General features: G+C 41.5%; 1 protein-coding gene across 1 annotated transcript in view; it reads right to left on the bottom strand.

Annotated features, from left to right (window-relative positions):
• The window catches only part of Col24a1 (collagen type XXIV alpha 1 chain), a 249016-nt gene that overhangs the window by 18001 nt on the left and 204871 nt on the right, over positions 1–26144 (bottom strand). The window contains exons 48-55 of the mRNA XM_026783871.1: positions 22585–22692; positions 21681–21788; positions 21537–21590; positions 20619–20681; positions 17404–17457; positions 14656–14691; positions 6144–6179; positions 6000–6026 (exon numbers count right to left, since the gene is read on the bottom strand). Coding sequence (XP_026639672.1) covers positions 6000–6026; positions 6144–6179; positions 14656–14691; positions 17404–17457; positions 20619–20681; positions 21537–21590; positions 21681–21788; positions 22585–22692 — 486 coding nt within the window. The remainder of the gene's footprint in view (positions 1–5999; positions 6027–6143; positions 6180–14655; positions 14692–17403; positions 17458–20618; positions 20682–21536; positions 21591–21680; positions 21789–22584; positions 22693–26144) is intronic.

The raw sequence follows: 26144 nt of genomic DNA, 5'->3' as shown, positions 1-26144 counted from the left end.
GAAGTACATTTATATGTGCTTAATTAAAATGGCAAATTCCATGTTAATGTTTGGTACCAAAATGAAAAATACTGTATAAGTATGCTGTTTATCCAGAAGAGCTTGGATCTGGAGCGCCTCCCAGAGGCCCACATGTGAAAGACCTGGTCGCCAGCCTGTGGCACCATGGGGTGGTAGTAATGGTCAGGAGACAGGATCTCCTAGGAAACAGCTAGGTCATAGGAGTGTGACTTCAAAGCGGGCTTGGGACATCAGTCTCCTTCTCTCACTTGGTTTCCGCTCTGATCATCCGTGATGTCATAAGCCCAAAGCAATGTAGTCCTTGCTACTACAAAGAGACTACTCACAGAACCTCAGAAACTTCTAGTCAAAATCAACCTTTACTCCTTCAATCTGTTCGTCTTAGGGGCTTTGTTGCTGTGAGTGATGGAGGGAAGCTGGTTCCACCTCCGCTTTGGAGATTGGTCTTAAGGTATTCTACGCGTGATAAAACAACAGGCACATTGACAGCACATTTGCAGTGATCGTGGTTACAAAAGGTTGGAAACAATTGACATGTTCATCACAGAAGACTGAAAGAAAGAACAACAGGCTATCCTAGATGAAATGACTGCTTATCTTTGCGTCTGCGTGAGCAAAGAATGCAGGGAGCAGCAGGAGAAGCTGGTACTGAGTTAATGCTGAAGCACTCACAGTTTTAACCACGGTTAGCACAAATGACCGCTCCATGAAAACGGTAATATCTTTTGGAAGAGGCATTAGAAAACAAAGACATTTCATAGGACTTAGCTCTCCTGACTTTTCTCAGCATTCTTCATATTTCTGTAATTCCTAGACTATTCCCAAAGCCCACTCTACGCTTTGGCAAATATTAGGAATTCAGTATGCTGGCTTTGTTATTTTTATTTTTCTCATTTGTAGACACAGACAGACTGAATTAAGAGGATTTTGGGGAAGTCATTTGGTAACAGCTCAGTGTTCACATGTGAGCAGATAGTTTTCATTTGGGGCTGGGTGTGGCGGCAGACACTGTAATCCTCGTACTCAAGACAGGGAGATCAAGGTGAGCCCGGGACGCTGGTCCAAAGCAAAGTGACAGGCAAAGCTCTAAATTCAGTGAAGGGATTTAGGGAAAAAAAAGAAACGTTTTTAATGTGCTCTAGTTTAAGAGAACATAATATTATAACAAGAAAATGACTTAATGTTTTAAACATAGGCATAAAACTGCCCACACTGGGTATAAAGCTGTCATTAAGTGCAGGAAAGGGGCCCAGAATGAAATAAAACAAAACAGCTTCCTCATGAAGTCTGGATAAAGAGAGAGAACACATTATCATGTGAAAAATCACTGAACTACCTTTTTTTTTTTTTTTTTTTGAGACAGGGGTTTCTTTGTAGCTTTGCAGCCTGTCCTGGAAGTAGCTCCTGTAGACCAGGTTGGCCTCAAAGTCACAGAGATCCGCCTGCCTCTGCCTCCTGAGTGCTGGGATTAAAGCCATGTGCCACCACCGCCTGACCCACTTAAACCGTTTTTTACAGACAAGTGTATACAATGGGAAACTGAACAAGGAGGGAGCAGACTGGTAACTAGCAAGTCACCTCACAGTCCCAAATGCCGGAAACTGGGTGCATCTCATCACTGTTTGCCAGAAAATAATCCCCCCCAACTCTCTCCCATGTTCATGTGGGTGTCACACGGATCCAGCCTGGGCAGTTCAGGGTTTGGGGATTGTTGCATTTCTGAGTTCAGAAGTCTCAAGGTGGGTGACATTGCAGGACTAGGAATCAGTTTAAGGCCGTGGCCCTCTCTGGTGGAAGAACTTCTGGCCTCTGAAGCCAGGACCTTCTCTGCCACCTCTCAGTTCACCTCTCTGGCTCTCACAGTTGACCCGCGAACTAGGCGAGATCAGCTGAAATTCCTTATCACATTGATTGACTTGTATTGGTTATTATCTACATACACATCCCCACTACCACATACATACGCAGGTACACACACACACACACACACACACACACGTATGTGTATATGTACACACACGTACACTCACACACACATGCATACATACATGCATGCCCACACACGTGCATGCACCCCCACATGCACAGATGCAATGCACTCTCACACACACGCGAATGCACCCCCCCCATTCCCATCCTGCTACTCATTCAGCACATGAAGGACTGTCTCTAGCATCCTGGGGTAGATTTGCTCACGCCTTTCTAAGTGTGTACTCCACAGACCCTTGTCTGGTCATTACCAGATCCTCACACTCACACACATCACCATCAGTTCCTCTCCTGGAAGTGTCAGCTTTCCACTGCACCCGGGACTGGGAGTCAACTTAACTCCATAGGCCTTTGATAGGGGTGGAGTATCTCAAACTTCCTTCCTCTTGCCGATGTAAGGAAGGTTTACATTGTGACAGTCCACACAGAAATATAACTGACAAAGTTGTTCTGCAGAACTGTTTCATGCTCATTAGTATTGACATACTGAGGTTTTATTAATGGTTGGTTTTTACTGGTATAAGATTCATAGAACATGAAATTTACCAGTTTTATTATTTAAGAACATATGGTATAACCATCACTAGTAATTTCAGAAAATTTTATCACCCTGGAAAAAAACCTGTGCCTGTTACGTAAATCACTTCTATTTTCAATATATATATATATGTATGTATATACACGCACACACACATATATATATACATACTGTATAACATACAACATATATAATATACATTAGTGTCTGTGTGTATGGGATATGTGCATGTAGAACATGCTTGTGTTCACACAGTCACTTCTCTCCATCTAGGTGTGTATGTGTGTGTAGCATCTGTGTGTGGAGTGTATGCATGTACATACATTTGAATAGGCAAGTGAAGATGTTGGTAATCTTCCTCTAACTCTCTTACGTTTTGAGGCAGGGTCTCTCCCTGAAGCTTGACATTTGTCTAGTGGGCTGGCTGTCCAGAGAACCTCCAGGATCTGCACATCTCTGCCCTTCCAAGGCTGGGCTACAGGTGTGGGGGTCCATGTCTATAGCTTCTGACATGGGTGCTGGGGATTTGAACTCAGGTCTTCTTCTTTCACAGTATGCACTGCAGCCCACTGAGCCTTCTCCCCAGATCTACTTTCTATATACTTTATTACAAAAGAATGCTGGAGAGGTTCACTGAACTGGTCCCATCTTCCACTGAATACTGAATCCAACTTGCACTCTGAAGTAACTATATACACACAGAGATGCTACACATATACACACACATATATGGAGGCTGTGTGAACACATGCATACACTACATGCACACATCTCATATACCTACACACACACACACACACACACACACACACACACACACATATATATATATATATATAAAAGCAGGAGTGACTGATTAATGTAATGGGCATCGGGATTTTTCCAGGATGACAAAATTTTCTTTTTTTTCTTTTTTTTCTTCAAGACAGGGTTTCTCTGTGGTTTTGGAGCCTGTCCTGGAACTAGCTCTTGTAGACCAGGCTGGTCTCAAACTCACAGAGATCCTCCTGCCTCTGCCTCCCGAGTGCTGGGATTAAAGGCGTGCGCCACCACTGCCCAGCGACAAAATTTTCTAAAATTATTAGTGATGGTTGTACATTACAAATCTAATCTCATGTGTTCTTAAATGATGCCATTAGTAAATTTCATGTTATATGAATCTTAGCTCAATAAAAACCAGTCGTTAATAAGACCTCAGTATGCCATTACTGGTGAGCATGAAATGGTTCTGCAAAACCATCTTGTCAGTTATATTTCTGTGTGAACTTTATCATGATGTAAAAATTACTGAATAATTACTGAGAGGACTTCTAATCCTTTGTTCTGTTTCTAAGGCAGAGTCCCATGATGCTGGCCTAGCTGGCCTTGGATTTGTAATTCTCTGCTTCCTTAGAGATGTGGCTATAGCATTACTACTTGTGTCAATTTCTCATTCTGTCTTCTACTTCTCTCTACGTGAAACCAGCCCTTCCCTTAGAGGATTTATGCTGAAATGTTCTAGGAGGCCTGACAAATGATTTTGTGTGTGTGTTAATAATAACAAATGCATACAAGTAATACAAAAATAACAAATGAAAACAGATGTTTATTTAGGAACTCGAATAGGAAATAAACATAAAATGTAAGCATGGATGAAAAGGGAGAGCTATCAATTATATCTCAGGATGCAATGAGGAGATGGGATTACAGATTTCAAGGAGGCCGTAACCACTGTCATTTAGAGTTCTACTGCACAAACCCTAGACTTTCTGACATTCCTGCACTGGCCTCTGCAAAGAGCGTGAAGAAATGTGGTTCACATTTGACAAGAATCAGGAAGACAGCAGAAGAGAGAAAGAACAAAGAAGGAGCAAAACAGGCCAACCCTTTTGGAGCACCGGTCATTTATCAAGCATAGGTACTTCACAGTTTAAGTCTCTTCGTTCCTCAAAGTATACATATCTGTATTTATTTTCTCAAAGAAGAAAAATTTCAGGTATCCACTTCACTTTAGCTGTGTAGAAAGTCATAGAATTCCAGCTGAGACTAGAGAATATGCCTCTAATTAGGTACTTAAGTACAAAAAAGTTCTCTACGACTTTCTAGCTTGCCATTAATTTTGTGATTCTTCAGAACTTATTTTGTTTTAGGATGACAGCCACAATTTCTCAAAGCTCTCACAAGGAGGGGAGGCAATGGACCAGGGCAGAAGACAACCTGCGGTCCATGCAGTGCACGGATATAGAGAATGAGGAAAGCACAGAGGCTCAGGGTGAATGAAAGATCTGTGACATTCGCTGGAAAATGATTCCCAGATGCAAAGCAAAACCGAGGAAATGCAGAGTTCCCACTCTGCAGAGCAGGGAACACTGTGGACAGCCACCCGGAGCTACCGTGATCTACATGACACAGCAACAGCATGTGGAAATAATCATGGCTTGGGAGCGTAAGGCTGACCGTTGCTTGGAGCAAACAGCGATGCCATTGGGAAGGAAACGTGATCACTTGCCACTGTATGTGAACAGGAGACGATGGAAGGAGGTACAGCTGAGATTGGGGGTATGGGGAGACCCCAAATCAGAATCATGGGGTCAAAAGAGGTTTTAGAAAATGACAGTAGAGAAGAACAGAGACTAAACTTAGAATGTTGGAATATCAGAGATAATAGGCAAAGAAATTGAAATGTTATTTTCAAATGAGCCTAGCACGTTTTAGGTTGTTGTAGTTAGAGCAAAAGCTGATGGGTTTTCCAGACACTAGCAACTGAAAAGGATTCATGTAAAACCTAAGAAGAGAACTTTTTTTTTTTTTTTTTTTTTTAAAAAGAGATTGAAAAGAAAAAGCCAGGTTTCAGAAACAAGAAGAAATGGGGTACCTATTATGTACTGTTCTCTGTGCTGGATGCTTTCCTGGTGCTCGATGTTCAAACCAAAAGCAGGAAATATAATCTCTTCTCTAGATAAGAAATAAAAGGCTTGGATTCCAATTCTCATAGCTGGGCTGGGGCTGGCTAGCAAAAAGAACCAAGGTATACCAGAAGGATGGGATGACTTTAAAAGTTTAAAGTTCACATGATAGGGTGGAGAGATAGCTCAGTGGATAAGAGCGCTTGCCACCCAACCATAAGGACATGAGTCGGCCACAGCATCCACGTTAAAATGTGGGGATGCTTGAGCAAGCTTACAAATCCCAGCTTTGGGATGAGGCATTTCTGAACCAGGCTAGTTCCAGGTTCAGTGAGAGAACCCGTCTCAAAGGCATAAGATGGATGAGAGAACAAGGAGAGCTGACATCTTTCTTTGGTTTCCACACACACAATACAACAACACACACACACAAACACATATACACTCCACACATAAATATATAACACACAGACATAGTGCCCCTCCCAAACACACACACCCATAACCTCCCACCAAAAGTTGATATTCTAAGACAAAACAGAATAAAACCAACCAAGATAACTTACTCTTGGACCAGGTGCTCCAGGTGGACCCTGTAACATAATAATAATAAAAAATGAAATAAATCCAAACCCAGTTGGTAAATATCTCAAAACCAGGCAACTGTATATTAATCAAGGACAAAGAGATATAAACATAAATAAACTTACAGGAGGTCCTGGCTGACCTCTTGGTCCTTGGGGACCCTAAACGAAATGAAGACAAAGCACAATATGAAGATAATTTGCGCCAGGTGGTGGTGGCGCACGCCTTTAATCCCAGCACTTGGGAGGCAGAGGCAGGCAGATCTCTGGGAGTTCTAGGCCAGCCTGGTCTAGAAGAGCTAGTTTCAGGACAGGAACCAAAAAAGCTACAGAGAAACCCTGTCTCGAAAATAAAAAAAAAAAGATAATTTGCTTTTGATTTGATATTAACCAAGACCCAACCTCTGCAATTGCGAATTGTTGTCGTACAAATCACACGATTTGTAATTGTTTCCATATTTAGAAGCTCTTGCTCTTAACTGTGACCCACAATTCTGAATAACCCAGAAACTTAATTTTTCTCAGGGAAGGGAACTGTTTGCCCTCTTCAACAAATTAAATAAATTGAGATATAAAATGTTAATACAGCATAGCTATTTCTATTATCACCCTCCTAATCATAGAAGCTAGAAATGTCATTGTTTTTAGATTCTTCATGAACCTGTACACTGTGTCCCTCTAATCATTGTCAAAATACTTCTTTATTTTCAATGTAAATCATATATTATGGCTTAATGCCTGCGTCTCCTAACCACTGAATAATGTCCTAATTTAAACTCTGTGGTCTGCAGTGGAGCTTTAGAGACATAATTGGGTCTCGAGGGTGGACTCTGTAAGGAGATTAACACCATCATGAAAAGAAGCAGAGATATTCAGTTTCTGTACTGGGCTAAAGGTAGAAGCTAGCTGGCTTTCTGTCAACCAGAAAGACCAGTCCATCCATACTAATGACATTCTTCTTAGAACCTGGAGTCAGTCATTCTGTTAACCGTCTAGGGGCTCTCATTCCAGGAAGAAGCATAAACTTCTCAGCAGTGTGGCTCACCATCCACTCTGACCTCCTTCTGTGTGCTGTGTTTCCAGGTCACATATCAGAAAATGGAGCAACTGGGTAACCAGCGAATGAGGAGCAGAGGCAGGACCAAAACTCAAGTCAGCTAAACACGGAAGAGATGTTCTTAGACACCTCATCCCATTGCCTCCTCTCAAGGTGTGGTCTTTATCAGCACAGCCTACACACCGTCTGTACTCAGCTACTTGCACATCCCTAACCTCTCCTTCCCTGTTCCCCGGCCCCCTCCTTCTCTTTTCTCTTCCTCCCGTCTTTCTTCCCTTTGATCTTTTCTTCCTATAGGTTTTCTCTCTGTAGCTCAACTGGCTTCAAACTCCCACTTCTCCTGTGCCAGCCTCCTGAGTACAGGGATTACAGGCATGTCCATCATGCCTGACATCCCAAGTTCTTTCCTAAATGCATTCACTTGCACACACTTCTGCCTGCTCATTATAACTCATTTCGCTCTCATTACTACTTTAGAACGCTGTATCCACCACAACTACCTGTCATTGTCACTTCCTCTCTCCTCAACTAAATGCTTCTTTTTTTTTTCTCCATTCCATAGAGCACAGCACCATGGAAAGCACTTAAGATTTGATAAAAATGTCTGTCGCTTTTCAATATTCTGGGACAAGAATAGTGCCTAACACACACTAGAGCCTCGATAGTTCTCACTACACAATTTAACAATGTTAAAGTTGGTATTAATTTAGAAAGCAAGAAGGCTAAATAGGTACATTAAGATGCCAAGATTGTGCTGACATTTTCCAAAATGAATCAGCAGCCATCATGGTTCATGTCTTACACATCTGCTCAAGATTAACTGATTTGAGGTGAACTGAATACTAACATCATATTGAGTCAAACTCAGATCATGGTTAATAAGACAGTAAAGAGAAGACTTCGTCTCCAGCTGGGTTCAAATATTATTGACGCCGTAACTGGCTTCTTACTCAGGACCCTTTATTAGTAAGGCTGCTAACTCGGGTTCTGTTGTGACAGCTAGAACAAATATCATGTGGTCACTTAAGCGGGCTGGAGAGCGCTCACGCTCTGCCCGATAGGCATTTCATAGTTTGCATGATCTCTGCTTAACATTCTAAACAAAAGTTGTTCTCAGAAGCTGCCTGCTTGGTTGCAGGAACGCCCTTCTTAGTGATAGTAGATGCAGAGGCTAGAGAGAATTTGATCCATTCTGAATCAACACAGCAAAAACAATAAACAGCTGTGTGATTGAACCATTGAACATGTTTCTGACATTTACAAAATCTCTTTGACGGTTCAGTACAAAACATCTATCCTATATTTGACTCCGAAGGAGGAATGTACCATAGAAAAATGAACAAATTCTTCCTCCTGCTGACACTACCAAATTCATTTCAGCTTGTTCCTCAGAGCAAATCAGTTCACCACAAATATGATCCAATGAAATAACTTGTAACAAGACAGGGTGGGGCAACCCCAATGCAACAATGGCATGAAACAGGACAAGTAACCAAATAAAACAAATTGGGATTCCAACCACATTATGTTATTAATTCCCTTATTCTCTAGCTAACACGTTGAAGATAGCCATCTACTTTCTATCATAAAGCACTTTGTAGCAAAACTATCATTGTCCTAAGGGGAACCATATTTATGGGGATGATTGTGGTAGGGGGTTGGGTGGTTATAGAGAAAACATTCTCTTTAAATCACACCAAGTTCTCTGTTTCATTCTAGAATTTAAACAAATCCTTAAACAGTAACACAGCTTATCATTTGATTTAAGCAAACTAGTGTGTGACCTTGAATCTGAGTATATTGTCTTCCCTTCCTTCCTTCCTTCCTTCCTTCCTTCCTTCCTTCCTTCCTTCCTTCCTTCCTCCCTTCCTTCTGCCCTTCCTCTCTTCCTCCCCTTTTCCTTCCTTTCTTTCTGGCTTTTCGAGATAGGGTTTCTCTGTGTAACAACTCTGGTTATTCTAGAACTTGCTTTGTAGACCAGGCTGGCCTCAAACTCAGAGAAATCCACCTGTCTCTGCCTCCCGAGTCCTGGAATTAAAGACGTGCAATGTGTACTGCCACCTGCCTTGGTCTTTTTCTTAGTAAATTCCTTATTTCATTTCCTTTATGTAAACACGATTGTCAATTACCTCATGAGTTCTCTTAGGCTGGTCCAGTTTTAGAGTGGTCTTTCTATTTAGAAATTGAGGACTTCTGTTACAGGAAGCCTAGTCTCTATTTTCTAACGGTCACTAGTCTGTCTCCCTTGCCCAGTTGTGACAACTGGAGGATGTATCTAGTCTTTGCCAAATACTTCTTTGGGGAATAAGGGGAAGGTGACTTCTCCTGAGAACCACTGGTTTGAAGGGTTTAATTTTGAGTTTTAAAATATTAAATAATATTTACTAGACAGCAATGTTAGGATGGAATCAGCAAACTAGAAGGCTTAAAGTACAACTGTGAGTTAGGAGTCTGATCTTCAAGCTGCCTGTCAGTGGCTGGTTACCGTTTCTGTAGCTCTCTTACCCAGCTGGCTCCCAACCTTTAGGTTCTGAGAGGCTCTGTGATTTATGAAAAAATATTGTTTGAGGATGAGGAGACTTAGGTTCCAATCTTGTCTTCATAAGTTATGATATGCTTTTGGGTGCACCTCTGAAACGGTAAGCTACTCTCAATGAAATGTTTTTCCTTTGTAAGAGTCACCATGGTCATGGTGTCTCTTCACAGCAATAAAAACCTGAACTAAGACAGTGAGGATGGTTTCCATGGCCCTTTTGAGAACTTAGTTTTCAGGCTGAAGATCTGGCACAGTGGCAGAGGGCTTGTCAGGCAGCTCAATACTCTAGTTAAGGTTCTGAGTTTGAACGCATGCACACACAAATACACACAACAGAGAGAGAGAGAAGAACACACACAGAGAGAGAATTATGATTTTCAAGCTTATATTTGTTTTTAAAATTTTTCCTCATCTTTTCTAACTGGGCAGGTTATCCCCATGAGTTATAAGGTAAAGGTTTCAGTTTTGCAGTTTGTATGACTGTAAGGCAGTTTGTAGTTGAATCAAAGGAGTTGATTTATTTTTCATTTGAGTGAATTATACTACATACAAATGAAATATATACCTAAATTTTTTAACTTCTTAACTTTAAATATAGGATATTTTTTTCTTTTCTTTTCTTTTCTTTTCTTTTCTTTTCTTTTCTTTTTTTTTTTTGGTTTTTCGAGACAGGGTTTCGCTGTGGCTTTGGAGCCTGTCCTGGAACTAGCTCTGTAGACCAGGCTGGTCTCGAACTCACAGAGATCCGCCTGCCTCTGCCTCCCGAGTGCTGGTAGGATATTTTTTCGTACTTTATTTTTTCTAATGTGTAAGCCAAATTGGAGGCTATAATTCTGATACTCAAAAGCCATAGAGCCATATCAAAATAATTGAGAAAATGTCAGTGGAATTCTTCCACATTATACTGATTTTATCTTATTATAACATTCTATGAAAATGAAGCAGCCTCCCTCAGATTTATGGTGAATTGCTCTCTTTACATTGTTTTTCTACTTCTGCGGCTTTCAAGTTGTTTCAAGTTGTGACATTCTGTTAAAATCGGAGAGACAGTAGAATGTTAATTTGGGTTTAAGTTAATATTTTACTTTAAAATGCAACTGTATTCTATTACTTCTGACAAATGCTACTTAGATAACTTAAATTAATTGTGTCTTAAAAGGGTTTTGGAATACCAGGGAAGCCAGGGATTCTTTTATGAATTAATTGACAAGGAACACAAGAGTTTTGAAGTTGGGTGAAAAGGACAGGAAAATTCACATTATACCTGTGAGCAGGTTTCTTAGGCTCACTAATCTGAAGTTGTTTAGAGAAAATCTATATGAGCCCTGGGCTTTACAGATAAAAACCATAGGCAGCCAGACAAGTACCAAGTACAGAATAGAGAAGAGATCTTTCTTACATGGATGTCCAGAAATGGTGCCCTACTGGTGAAAGGGACTCATTTCTAACCAGTTCTGGAATCTATAATGTTATGCTACAGGAAGTGTGATGCTCCTCCAGTAAGAAATTCAAGCCTATGACAAAGGGAAACTGTCTCCATGGTGCTATCTGAGCAGTGACATTGTGATATAGCAGCGAAAGGGGTCCTGGTGACCAAAAGGTATCTTTTAAAGAACAGAGGGAAGTGAGAGCCACTAGCGGGGAAAGGCTGCATCCTGAGACTGGAGGGGAAAGAGCTGGATCACACAGGGCTTTTCTATCAAGGGGAGGAGTCTAGATTTCCTCCTTCTTTTTTTTTTTTAAAGATTTTTTATTTATTATGTACACAGTGTTCTGCCTCCATGTATGCCTGCAGGGCAGAAGAGGGCACCAGATCTCATTACAGATGGTTGTGAGCCACCATGTGGTTGCTGGGAATTGAACTCAGGACCTCCAGAAGAGCAGTCAGTGCTCTTAACCTCTAAGCCATCTCTCCAGCCCTCTAGATTTCCTTCTGAGTGCAAGGGCCAGGGAAGGTTTAAAGAAGGACAGGCACACGATCTGCTTTGTACCTTCACAACATTCCTGCAGCAGATGTGGAGAGTGGATTGCAGGAGGGGGAAGTAGAATCAGTGAAAAGATGTTCAGAGCTGGGGGTGACAGCGTGGTAACACAGACAGTGTGGGGGTGCAGGTAGACGGATGGATGCTCGGAGGATACAGAGAGGTGGGGTTTTGCACTCTATGCTCTTGGGGGAATATTATTTTGAGGTGTGTGACTTTTATTTACGATGCATTTGTTTAACTCTGTGATTCTTTGCCTGTCTAAAACACCTGACGGTCCTAATAAAGGGCTGAATGAGCAGGGCTGGAAGGCAGAGAGTCTAAATAGAGGGAGAAATGAGAAAAAAAGAGGAGCGGAGAGAGAAGAGAGGGAGGAGGACGTCAGGAACCAGCCACCCGGCCACCGAGCCAGCCACGGAGTAAGAAGGAAAGTGAGATATATAGAAGGAAGAAGAGGGAAAAGCCCAGAGGCAAAGGATAATTTCAGTGAAGAAAAACTGGCGAGAAACAAGCCAAGCCCAGGTCAGGTGATGATAAGAAAGAATAAGTCTCTGTGTGATTTATGTGGGAGCTGGGTGGTGGGCCCCCACAAAGAGCAAAAAAGTCAAAAGAGTAAAACACACAACACTGTGTCTTTGTTATCGTTTTTGTAGGGGTAGGGGTGTTACTTATTTTCCATTTATGAGGGATCACACTCCCACGATCTGTCAGGGACTTAGATGCATCTCCCATAGTTTCAGTCAGAGCACTGTTAGTGCAGGAGCTGGCCGGGAAGCCCTCAGCGACAGGGGCTTGTGAAAGCATCCTGTGTTGGACTCAGGGCAGAGGCGTTGTTGTTGGATCAAGCTGCAGCCAGTCTGGTAGTCTGCTCCTTTAGCCAATGTTTACTGTGTTCTCATTATGGACCAGGGGCTAGCGACTGGGGACTTGATGCTATCAAAGGTGGTAGGTGGTTGTACTATCAGATAGTGATATCAAAGATGGAATCAAATATGTACAATCTTTTCTTGGAGCCCGTTCTCAGGAAGCTGATCACAGAAATGGAAATAATACTTAAAAATAAATCATTTCAATCTATCCTCCATAGTCACTCATGTTTACCATTCATTTAAAATTTTCCACCTGCTGGGTAGTGGTGAGGAACACCTTTAATTCCAGCACTCAGGAGACAGGTAGAACTCTGAGTTCAGGGCCAGCCTGGTCTATAGAAGGAGCTCCCGGACAGCTAGGGCTACACAAAGAGATCCCGTCTCACAAACCAAGAAAAAAAATCTGCAAAATTCACTACCTATTGAGTATAAGCATCTATAAGACAGGTGCTGCCAGGGATGGGGTTCCATCACAAAAACAAACATTGAAAAAAATTCTATGCTGCTTATCTTCTAGTGAGGGAGGCTACTGAACAGAAGACAAACGTCATACAGCAGGTAGCAAGGAGCTCGGATAAACGGAGATAAAGGGTTTCAGGAAGGTGGGAGAATTGCCTCTGCATAGATTGCGATTGTTGATCTTTACAGACTGTCTTAGACACAAGTCTGGGTACATCTGTAAGAGTTTTATCAGAGATGACTGACTGATCCTGAAGGGGCTGGGGCAACTGGGATAAAAAAAAAATAAATAAAAGGAGCAGACCAGCAAAGTGCTAAGGTTTTTTAGCTTTGCTCTTGCCTGCCATGATGTGACCATGGCAGCTGACCTCCACCACACGCTCCTGCAGACACGATGCTTTGCTCGAGTGTGCGGGGCCCTGCAGTCATGGGCTGAGCGCTCTGAAACCATGGCTGAGTCAAATCTTTCCTTCCTAAGTCATTTCTGTCACATTTTAGTCACAGAGTGTGAAAGAAACTACCATAACAGGCTACTCAGGAAAAGGCTTCGTGATACGTGGTCTCTGATGAAAAGAACCAAGGCTCAGGCGACAGGTATTGTACTGAGTCCAGGGCATTAAGGGTTGTTTCCAGGGGTGGGACAGGGTGTCCAGCCCATACAAACAGCCTTTAAATAGAAATGTCAAATGAATAGGAGCAGAGGGGTTTAAAAGTGCGGTAAAGAAGTACCAGGAACAAGAACTGGAAAGTGGAGGCTGCGGAAAGAACAGGAGAGAAAAGCCATCCGCCTATGGGATCCAAGCATCATAGCTACCTCACCTGGTCTTCAAGGACCTTCCAGGGCCTGGCTCTTGGACCCTTCATCAATGGGAGAGAGCCCTTACCTTATTGATAGAATCAACTCTATCTGTGTTTCATTTTGAAGGGGATGACCTACCTGGTCACTAACCTGTTTATTCTGGGTGCCTATTTCTACCAGAAATCCCAGACTCCCTACATCTCTATGTTCTGGATTCCGGTTATGTGTTCCCCCTTTCAGCTAATTAATTAGCATTATTATTGCCCTCCATGCCTGCCGCCTTTTCATGGGGGATGCTACAATCTGCTCAGCGTGAATGCCCTTGGGGGTAAACCCAACCCCAACGGTACTTGTGTCAAGAGGCCGGTGTAGTCATCTGCTTCATGTTGGTCGCCTTCTACTATCTACACATACAGCTCACACCACCACTTCGTATACCGAACATTCACATAACAATTTTTTTCTTTAGAAGAGAATGTATGACTGCCATCCCTGCCCTCAGTTGGAGGAGACAGGAGGAATGGAAATTTGAAGCTAGCCTGGGCAACATAGCAAGAGTCTCTCTCAAAATAGCACACACAGACTAATGCTCTGATCCTCCCGTGAAGCATTCCTGGCTGGCTGGCTGGCTGTAGCTTGTGTGCCTCACGAGACCCAGCAGGGCTGTTGCTGGGACACTGGAGAACACCCATCCCTTTCATTCCCGACAGGGCAGACACTCAACTGTACACAGTAATCTGGGGAGAATATGATTGGCAGGTCCTTAAACACAGCGCTTATCAGGTCCCACTGGAAAGTACCATATAGGTTATTTCTACCTCTCTGCAACTATAGTTTGATTTCGAGTCCACAAGCATCAGTCTTTGATCCCCTGGAGATTATTGCCTAGAGACAGGGCTGCTGTAATCACAGATCTCATTATCCAGTTAAACTTACAGTTTCACCTCTAAAGCCTTTTTCACCTCTGGGTCCCTGAAAGAGAGGGAAAAAGACGGCAGCTGAGCGTCATGGGTCACTGTGCGTTTGGTGCAGCAGCAGCTACGATCAGAAGCATGCCATTTATATTCCTGTCCTATCTAGGAGGATCTGTGCATTCACATACAGTCTAGATTTCCCGAGTAATGAGAGGTTCCCCACAAACAAACCCAAACAACCCACGCTGGTGGATTACGCTCTCGGTTCACCATGTCAGGAGTTCCGCCTGGCAGTGAGACGGGACAACAGGACTCTGACTCGGGAAGGGCAGTCACCACAGTTATTCATCAACCGCGCACAAAAGCTTTTGGGGAGGAGACAGTTATTCATCAACCACGCACAAAAGCTTTTGGGGAGGAGACGAGTCTTTCGGTTTCTAGGTTGCAATCCTTGCTTCTTTTGCTTTCAAAATCCTTGTTTCTAAACAATTTCTTTGTTCTCTTTCATTTCTCACTTTCTGTCCCCCTTTCGATTTTATTTATTGCAGTGCATTGTGGGTCACAGGTGAGCTCGGAGGACTACCCTCAGGGGTGAGTTCTTTTCCTCCACTGTGGAATCTGGGGACTGAACTCAGGCTCTCGTGACAAGCACTTTTAGCCACTCCACACTGGATTTAAAATTATTTTGGGGAATAATTTTTTTCATATCAAATCTGAGGATCCAGTTTTAAAGCATGTTTTTAAAAAGATGTGAGCCTTCTAGTCCCATTTAGAAGATCTCCCCAAACTGCAAACTACATCTTGGCTTTCTAGAGCATTTGAAAAAATGACTTTCCTGTTCTGTTTTTCACATTAATTTTATCTGGTGGTTTTTTTTAAATGGTGAAATGGGATGGCAATGTCTTTTCAACACTAATGGTATCCCAAATAATTCCATCTTCTTCCCTGCCACCAGTGTAGGAGTAGCCATGTGACCAAATGCTAGTCAATCAGACATCAGAAATATCTAACACGTGAGGGTGATTCTGAGCAATTGTAGGTAACTAAATGGAAAAACTAACCAAACCTGAAGTCCTTCATCCTTAACTACAGTACTTACTGTAAGTCAGTTTGGTTCAGTATCCCCAGTGCTTGCAGCATCTTTTGTAATAATTAAATTACAATATGCTCACATATCTAATTCTGCAGTCTGCTCTGTTAACCTTGATCAGTGTCTTTCTTTCTCCTGCCCTGCATTCTGTAATAATAACTGCAATCTCATTGTTTCTGATTTGGAAAAAAAAAATCCGTCATTGCCTCTACCCCCACCTATTTTCCCTCACAATATTTCTGTGTGTGTGAATTTCAGAGGCTTATTTCTTATAATGGACTTCTCTTCTTAGAACGGAAAACATGGAGCATGGAAAGAATTTGTCAAGACATTTGATGGGCATGGTGACTAGCCTGGTGAGCTTTAACCCAACACAGTGAGATACTTTAATCAAGACATTTCTTTATCACATAATGACCTTTAACAGTGATTGTCTAAGCAAAACATGGTCGGATATTTTAACGGAGACATTTCTTTCTCACATTCTCCTTGACCAATAATATTTCACATTTCTGACAGAGGAGAACAATCATCCCTTAATCAGAACAGCGTGTCCTGAAGAAACACCCACTGAACTATGAGAACTCTCCCACCTACAGTTTTATGTCGCTCTGAGGAGCAAATGTTGGAAGCCAAGAGAATGAGTTACACATTTTATTTCTTTTGAATAAACTCCAGTAACTTTAACGGTGAATTCTCTAAATTTATAAAGATAAGAGCTCTCCTTAACGCTTTAAACATTCCATTTTCAGTTTTAAATAGGTCTACACGTAACACTTTCAAATGCTTCAAAAATATGGCTTCGTTGAAGGGAATGGATCTTGGTTTTCCCTGTATTTATTTGACCCTATCGTGTCCCTCTGTGCACAAGTTATCAGTTCTGCAATAGGCCCCACCAAACCATTTCAGTTACCGTCTTATTTTTTGGTTGTTTACAAACAAATTTCTTGCCGTACTGGCCATATGCTGACTCTACGCCCACCCCAGACATGGATGGGATGGATGGAGACATCAGGTGTGTAGCTCACTGGGTCCTTTACCTTGACTAACTAGATGGACCTCTATAAACTTTATCGAATAGAAATCATGCTTGCTTCATCCATTTCTTGTAGCAATTTGAGAAATGTTGTCATGGGAAATGAAGCAGAACAAAGCCACAGAGGTCACAGAAGGATTTTTCAAGAAGTTATCATTGCACCTCTTATAGTCATTCAATGAAACCTACGCATGGAGAGCATGCTGACCACGCCTTTCTTTAGACCATTCTGTTACCCTTGCGCTATCCTGGTTTTCTTGCTCATTTTGCCAACATCTTTCTCTGTTTACAGCGGGTGCTTCTAAAGACTCAAATCTTGGCAATCGGAATTCATTTAGCTTCCTTTGGAACTGGTTCCAGCTTTACTGACTGCTTCTATGTTTACTGCTCTCCCTGGCTCAGTCCATTTTTCTTTTCTCAAGCTTGAAGTGCTTCCGTCATTCAAACCTTTCATTACCCTATGACCCTTAAGGACAGGCTTCCCGAAGAAAACAGGTAACTTCTTTTTTAATTTTTGTTTCCCAAATACCCAGGTGGATTCTTGATGGAGTATTCTAGAATTAGGAATTTTAAAACATGACTAACAACAGCAGCAGCAGCAGCAGCAACAACAAGAGAAAAGAGCAACATTGTCACAAACTTACAGTTCCACCTGTTGGGCCTATTATACCTTCTCTGCCCAGAGGGCCAGCGTGTCCCTGTGGAGGGAGAGAAAACAGTCTCGCTCTGAGAAAAAGTCAGTCCCATTCTGCATATAATTGAAAAGAAAAAAAAAAACCTAGAAAACTTGTGCTATGGAAAAATAGCTATCTTTAAGTAGTTTTTGTTGTAATACAACAAAATTTATTATCATAAGAACCCTGACTGCTCTTTGGGCTGACGAGGGAGGGGGACTTGATTGGGGGAGGGAAATGGGAGGTGGTGGCGGGGAAGAGACAGAAATCTTAAATAAATAAATAAATAAATAAATAAATAAATAAATAAATAAATAGTTTAGTTATTTTGACAGTATGTGGTGCAATTGCCTATGTCGCTGCAGTTTCCTACCAAGGGTGCTGTAAATTATGATTTCCTAAACAACCTAAATCAGAATTAAGTGCTCATGTGTTGAGAAGTCCAAGGATGTATCTGTGTGTAGAGCGTTGCTTAACCAATGGAATTGCTTTATATAGGGCACTAGAATAATGCACACATTTAAATAGGAGTATCCATGGATGATGGAGGGACAGGTGCCTGAGTTCCAGGGAACACAGGGCAGGTCCGGATGGAACCTTATGTGACCAAAGAAGCCGCAGGACCCTGTGAGACATGGCCAATGCAGAATCCAATAAAAAGGGCCTGAAGACTAACTTTTCAATTATGAAGATATTCCCAGATGAGCAAGGTAGCTAGCTAATCCTTTTCAGTATTACATATACTGCATTTTTGATGAAAATAAAATACTCATTTTAGTTTTTTTTTCTCCCTATCAAATTCTACTCCCACTTCCACTGACAGCAATCTTTTCTTTCTGGTTCAGTTAGTATGGAATATCCAACTATAAGTACCTCATAGTTTTCTCTTTTTTGCAGAACATGCAGAGGTAAAGAAAATACTGTCAGTTTAAATCTAATGTAGTGTGGTCTGCTGTCTGACAGCTCCACTATTAAACAGACCTGCCAAAAGAAAAATTACCTGATAGGCTAAAGGAGTTGGGGTCGCTTTTGAAACATAACAAACTTTAAGAGACAATTTGTAAACATGGTACACAAATTTCAAAGATCTCTGATTGAACCAAGAAGCTTGATATTTTAATTAAGTCAGTGTAGGCTCTATCACGGTGGTTCTCACCTTTCTGCTGCTGTGACCTTTTAATACAGTTCCTTATGTTGCATTGACCCCCAACCAAAAAATTATTTTTGTGCTACTTCATTCCTGCAACTTTGCTACTGTTATGAACTGTATTATTATTATTATTATTATTATTATTATTATTATTATTATTATAGATAGAAGTTTTGTCAAATGGGTCACGACTCACAGGTTGAAAACCACAGCTCTGGACTCAATGGCCATTGAAGAGACTTTAGTCTAATTAATTATGATGAACTCTCCCAAATAATTCTTTGTTAAAAGAATAGAAAGATAGACGCTGACACTAGAAGAAAAGAGACTGGAAGCATTACAATTATCTATATTTATCTAAATGTTCAGAACCATCACACTATGATTTTAGCGGTAGGATCAGTTATCTATGTAAGTGTGTTTTTGGAACGTAGTGCAATAAAATCTTGATTTTTCTAGTTTAAGTACTCTTACTTAATCACCAAACATTTCTTGATTTTGGGGGAGAAAGCAGACTTGAGGCCACTTACTGCCCGCAGTGCGCTCTGATTGTACAGGTTTAGTGAATAGCCCTATCGCGCACAGCTTGGCCAATCATAAAGGAGCCAGTTCTTTCTCTGCTGTCATGCTAGCCTACCATGGTCTCGCTAATCCTCTCCAGAGACTCAGCTCCCCAGCTGCAAAGCAGGGTGACAGTGCTCTCATAAAGTTTTAATTGGACTGAATGACAGAAGGGACACAGACTGAACTCTGGTACCACCTCCCCCTACTAACGCATCGGGACTTTTTTACTTATCTCCCGTAAACAGCCGACTCCCAGGCGTTCTCTTATTACAAGTCTTGCTTGTCAATGACTGGTTGTGAGCTCTTTACGTGAACTTTTCCATTAACGAGGTGACAAAAGTAATTGACCCACAAAGTGATATAGGCTTCAGTCCTGGCCTGGTCCAGAGCCTCAGCCCATCATGGGACCCTGCTGAGGACAGCATCCATGCTTCGATGAGGCCACAGAAGCAACATTTATTTTACAGTAGTCTATTCGTATATACACACTCGTGGAGAGTCAGAAGTTACACACTATATAACAGCACCCACGTTCCTTGGTTCCTTAGAAATGGTGACAGCGATCAACAAGCTTACACCTGGAGATGTGTTGAGGTGGCTCTCCAAGTGAACAGTCACAACAGTGCAGCCCTTTGTTTTATTGACGGAGTTAGGGGGGTGATGTAGAAGTTTAAGAATTTGACCTCGTTCCCTACTTTGAGCAAGACAGCGGCTGGGTCACAACGCTCTTCAGGAGACTTTCCTGCTGCCTTTGAACTGCTTCTCGTCTTCCTCCCTCCTGTCCTCCCAGGCCCTAGCGGCTGCTGTGACTAGCCAAATCGCTATTTGCCTTTTAGAAATGGCTGTTTTGTTTCATTTCCGTTTTATAGACCGTTCCTCATTACGATGGCATGGTTAATATAAACTACAAGGAAGCAGAGCTAGCACTGGCTGGGCTGGAGGCTGGCTCGTTTACATTCCCTGCATTCTGCAGCTCCAGGCACCGAACTGCTGACTGACATTTGCTAGCCTTTGATTTTTGGAACTCTTTCAGCAATTCACCCCCCTCTCTGGGGATACCTGATTCTGAGCAGGAAATCCTCAGCTTTGGGGAAAGGGTGGCCTGAAGAGTTCTGGTCAGAGGCAAGCCCCCTCTGGGTGGGTGGCATTTGCGCTCCGGCTGTGTTGATGTGCACGACACAAGACTGCTTTATTATGTTTCTGATGCTCTGTTAACAGACGTGCTGCCCATTCTCCACAGCTATTCTGATGATTTTTTTAAAAACAAGAACTGAGAAGTGTGGGTGGTCTATTATGGGATTTTGCCTAAACTAAGTTATGAGCTGTGAAAGGTTGGGGCTTGCACGGGCCGTTATGAGTTTCCATCTTGAAAATCACTTTATTAACTTATTAATGTGAAGTGTATTAATTTAAAGTGCTTCAATAAGCAAACAGACATAGGTCTTGGGTGACAGAATGACTCTATACTTACTCTCTGCCCAGTGGGACCTTTAGGGCCTGCAATTCCAGCAATACCAGCATCCCCATCTGGACCCTAGAAATACAATGAAAAACAGAAAGCCTGCTTTAGCCTTCTATAAATACCTCACAGACGAAGAGTCTCATGCCAATCTAGAAAGCTATCAAAAATATTTCTTAAAATGGGAACAAAAGCTAACCATATAAGAAAATTGATGGGATATACAATTATAGAAATTTTGGTTTAAGTGTATGTGTGTGAGAGAAAGAGATAGAGAGATGATAGATAGATAGATAGATAGATAGATAGATAGATAGATAGATAGATAGATAATAGATAGACAGACAGACAGCACATATGGGTATTTAGAGGGTTAGAGGACAGTATCATCTTACACTGTGTTTCTGACACGGTCTCTTGCTGTATTAGCCGTGCTAGCTGCATTAGCCGTGCTAGCTGCATTAGCCGTGCTAGCTGCATTAGCCGTGCTAGCTGCATTAGCCGTGCTAGCTGGCCACCGTGCAAGTCCCTCATCACTCCCTCCCATTTTCTCACAATGGCTGCTGGGACTGAAGAAGGCTGAGCTACTGTGACGGGTTTGGTACAGATTCTGGATTCTGGGCATCAGCCCCTTGTCTTATGTGGCAAGTTCTTTACTCAGTGAGCTATCTCTCCAGCCTTATTTTAAGTTTTTTTTTTTCCAGACAAGGTTTCATCTATCTCGGGCTCACCTTGAACCCTCATCTTCCTGCCTCACCAAGTTCAGAAATCACAGGAGCTTTGAATTAACGCTTTCAAAACTCAAATGCATGGATATATAAAATAAAGATTTTAAAGATTAAAGAAAATTTCAGGTAATAGACTAAATATTGATTATCTCAGCACCTCTCTTTCTGAGATACATATAAGACCATCAGAACATGCACATACTCTGGGACCTGGGAATCCTTGGAATCCTGTCAATCCTTGATCACCGTGTTCCCCCTACAAGGCGAACAGACAGAAGAACCGTTACTCTACAGTGGAGGCCTGATTTGTAGAATTAGTGCTTGACGATTCAGAGTTGACACATACCGGCTGCCCTTTCAGGCCAGGCTCTCCAGGTCGTCCTTGGTCACCTTGTGCTCCTCGTTGACCTCTTTGACCTGGAATTCCAGGTTGACCAGGTAGCCCTTGTTCACCCTATAGACCAAACAAAGAAAGGTGATTTTGACCTCTGAACCTATAAATACATTAATGAAATATAAATAGATATCCATTTTCAGCCTAACACAAAGCATTGGGAACATCAATTATTTTCTCTTTGTCCTTTCCACCATTTCCCACAAGTAAAATTTTATTATTATAAACAAAAAGTATAGATACAAGAAAGGAAAATCCCAGGGACTGGGGTAGTATGCATGCGGAAAGAAGAGGGAAGGGTGGCACAGTCGTGTTAGACAGTGTCATGTGAGCTAGAACATGTTTTGTGATAGTTTTGCGATCTCTTTTCCCTGTCTTCTAGAGATGACCCCGGAAAGAGCAGTTTCCTGTGGAATGGACCCTGATTTTACCATGACTATCATTTGATTTCTACCAATCTGAATGATGGTTGACTCTATTATCAGGTTATTGAACACTTGTTGAATGGCTCTATTATCAGGTTATTGAATGGCTATACAGCTTTGCAGGAATAAGAGTGCATTTGATAAAGTGTGCATCTAGAAGCAAATTCCATTTTTCTACGTGTAGAAAGCAGATGACAGAGAAGGAAGGAGAAGTAGAAACAAGTAGAAAGAAAAGAGCATTTTGGAAATGCTTCTTGTTCTCTGTTGGCTACCATGGGACACAGATGCGTGTAGGCATATACTTTTCTTTTTCCTAATGCGGATTTCCTATAACCCAGATTTTATTAAAACACATTCAGCCGTGATCTAGACAGGATATGTAGGGTGGGAACGGTGGCTTGTCCTCCCCGACACACATGATAAGAAAGTACCTTTGGGCCCGGAACACCAGGGCTTCCTGGTGGGCCTGGTAAGCCCTTTCCTCCTCGAGGACCTGGGGATCCAGCCAGTCCTGGTCTTCCTGGGATGCCTCTGACACCCTAAGGAACACAGACAAGACATGAAAACAAGGGTGTGTTGAGAAAGTCCATATAGAGGCTAGATACACACAGAGGGGCTGCTGGTGGCATGGCGCCCATGTTTGGAAATATGCATTCCCACAGGAGTGAAACAACAAAGGATAGTTTGGAAGCCCCACCAATCACAGGAAATATCTAATTATAGTTAATATGATCTTGGATTTTTAAGATAGAGACTCCAAGGCAATACCCAAGTTGCCACTTGGTTTAGACAAGCAGGGTATAGAGTTGCTTTGCTGCAATTCTAACTTAAGGACGTCTACTCCGCTGGACATGGCAGCTCTAACAGGAGACTGCCTCCCCACAAAGAGTTTTCTATTCCTCAGTTACATGATTCTAGTAAATCCAGTGAATAGAATTTGAAGATGAAGGTTAAGCAAGCAAATATTAAATCCCTAAAACCAAATCCTGGACCAGGGTTGGCCATCTATGGCTTGCAAGCATTCGCCTGTTCTTGTATAGATTGTGGCACAAGCACAGTTTTTACATTTTAAATCATAAGACAGTAATAATAATGATGATGATGATATTTAAAATGTTAAGAGTATATGAGATTAAAATTTTGGCAAATATAAATAAAGCTTTATTAGGATATAGCCATATCCATTCTTGAATGCATTGACTCTGGCTTCATTTGTGCTGCGGCAGTAGAGCTAAGTTGTCATGATGGTGGCAGAGATGGCAGCACTCCTATTTGCTGTGCAGCAGACTGGAGTGAGGAATGCTTCAAATGGAACATACATGGTCTTCCTGTGACTTTTATCTTATGTCTTTCATTCCTGGAACATATCTACCATGTCGAATGTGAAAGGTGAACTTTGAACGTCATGATTTATAGGCAGAGTGGAGTGTGGAGTGTTTTGTTCTAGAATTAGATGTCAAACTTTTATGTTTCTTATGTACTGAAGCTACATCTGCAACTAAAACACATATGACACACACCAGCAACATTGGATCAAAGACACATTTCAACTTTACTTAAATGCAAGAGGCAGGAAGTTAGAAAGTTTAAAGAGAAGTGTCTTATTGTAGCAGAATTCGCACACACACACATGCATACACATACTTTTTTAAAATTTTTATTTATTTATTTTCATTTATTTATTTATTAAAGATCTCTATCTCTTCCCTGCCACCGCCTCCCATTTCCCTCCCCCTCCCCCAATCAAGTCCCCCTCCCTCCTCAGCCCGAAGAGCAATCAGGGTTCCCTGCCCTGTGGGAAGTCCAAGGAACCCCCACCTCCATCCATTTCTAGTAAGGTGAACATCCAAGCTGCCTAGGCTCCCACAACAAGTTTAATCATTTACTGAGTCAACAATTGAAAACTTAATTTTAGTCTGGCCTTCTTAAAAAAGTATGTGTATTAGTACTGCAGAAGATCCTAATACACATACTTTTTTAAGAAGGCCAGACTAAAATTAAGTTTTCAATTGTTGACTCAGTAAATGATTAAACTTGTTTGTAGTGACTGATTACATCATGTATCAGAAAACTCTTTTTCAACATTGTTTAGCCTTTCTGGTGAGAATATTGCTTGAAATGTTGGCACTGTAATAGAATCAACAGTTTGAGACTATAGGAAATGCTTTTAAACTGGGTTTCTTGCTCTTGCTAAGTCAACAGAAGATTGTAATATTATGTAGTCATTCCTTAGAGGAGTCAGCATTGAGCTCAAAATGATGGAAGAATTAACCTGCATGGATAAGTTCTGGGTGAATGCAAGGAAGACTAGTGCCATGGAAGTTAAGGACAAACAATCCGTACAGCCTGAAGGAGAATCTTTTAAGAGGCAATAAAACCACTAGATATGATCAGGAAAAGCCCTACTGGACAAACTTCAAAATCTGGAAAAAGTCTGGTGTTTAAAGCTATTAAATATTCATTGCAGTACTTGCCAACAGAGGATCTGAGGGAAATATTTGGATTTAATATATAGATTATCCAACCTGTGAGGCAACAGTGAATTCCATTGGATTTTGTGGGTTTAATCTTCTTTGGTTGAATAAAATTTTTAATTGAAACCAGGAATGGGATACTTTGATATCCAATTAGGCAATGTTCGATGGCTTGGGATAAGTATAGCTTTGTTAAGGTATGCTGAGACAGAGATGGAAACTTTCCTAAATAAGAGAAACATCCCTCCATATAAGAGGCCAGTAAATATATCGGAATCTGCCCAAAATAAAGCCATATGAAGAAAGAAATGACATGGGATATAGCTCATTGGGTAGACGGTTTGCCTGGCATGCAGGGGGCCCTAACCAATGCCCAGCACTGCACAAACAAGGTTGTTGTCATCTGCACCTGTGAACCCATCACTCAGGAGATAGAGAAGAACTGGGAGGTTAAGGTTATCCTTGACAAGGTGAGTTTGAGGATAAGCTGGAATTCTTAAGACCTCATCTAAAAAAAACAAAACAAATTCAGAAACCAAAACCACCCACCTAACCAAACAAGCAAAACCAATTAGGTTTTGCAGTCAACTTTATAACACTTATGAGCTAATGAAAATCGAAATAACATAGGAAAGCAGTGATTGTACGTGAGAAGCACAAAGTATTAACTTCAACAGCTGAACACAGGTAACAGTAGGCACACTATACATTTCCTGCAGTGTCAGAATCAAAACAAGAATTGTGTGGCAACTGATGGATTTTCTGAGTTCAGTTTCAGGTGCATATTTGAGAAATGGAAGAAGATTCTGTGTTTTCTGATCTATTTGTCTGTACAGCTGAGGAGTTTCTACGTAATCGTCAACTGGAAATGATTAAGCTATAATGTAATGGTATGTTAAAAGACAACTATCAAGGGAAAAATCTAATAGAATTCTACAAATTCCTTCCACGCACTGAACATGTTCAATTAAGATCATATGCTCATAAATTGCAGTACTAGAAAGTTCCTATCTCTGTCAAAAGACAAAACATGTAAAATATGCAGAATCCCAACACAGAGCAGTTTAACAGAGGAGAGAAAACTGTTAATCTAACTGCAGTGAGTTAAGTGTTGGCACTCCAAAGAGGGCGACTTTGCCTTCTCCGTCTTTCTTACTAGTGGTACTCAATTATTACGTGTTAAAATTATTAATGAATCAAATGTATACACTTTTTTATTTTGTCACACAAATTCGTGTGCAAAACTCTCAGTTTCCCTTCTTTTCAACTCATTCTTCTTAAATCTGCTAAGTTCCCTCTGTAATCTTGCTACTGTCTGAGTGTGCTCCTTGGATACTAAATCACATTATTCAATGATTCTTCCAAGCACTCAACAAGGATTGTTTTTAAAGTATCAACTATTGTAAGGAAGACACAAAGGAAGCCCTCTAGGGAAGATGCATATAGTTGAGATATGATTCTTAATTTCAAGAAGATATCTTCCTATCTATCATCTATCTATCTATCATCTATCTATC

The sequence above is a fragment of the Microtus ochrogaster genome, chromosome 21, assembly GCF_000317375.1.
Source record: "Microtus ochrogaster isolate Prairie Vole_2 chromosome 21, MicOch1.0, whole genome shotgun sequence".
Classification (NCBI taxonomy): domain Eukaryota; kingdom Metazoa; phylum Chordata; class Mammalia; order Rodentia; family Cricetidae; genus Microtus; species Microtus ochrogaster.
The sequence above is the reverse complement of the archived record's forward strand: the minus strand, read 5'-3'. Positions and strand labels throughout refer to the sequence as shown.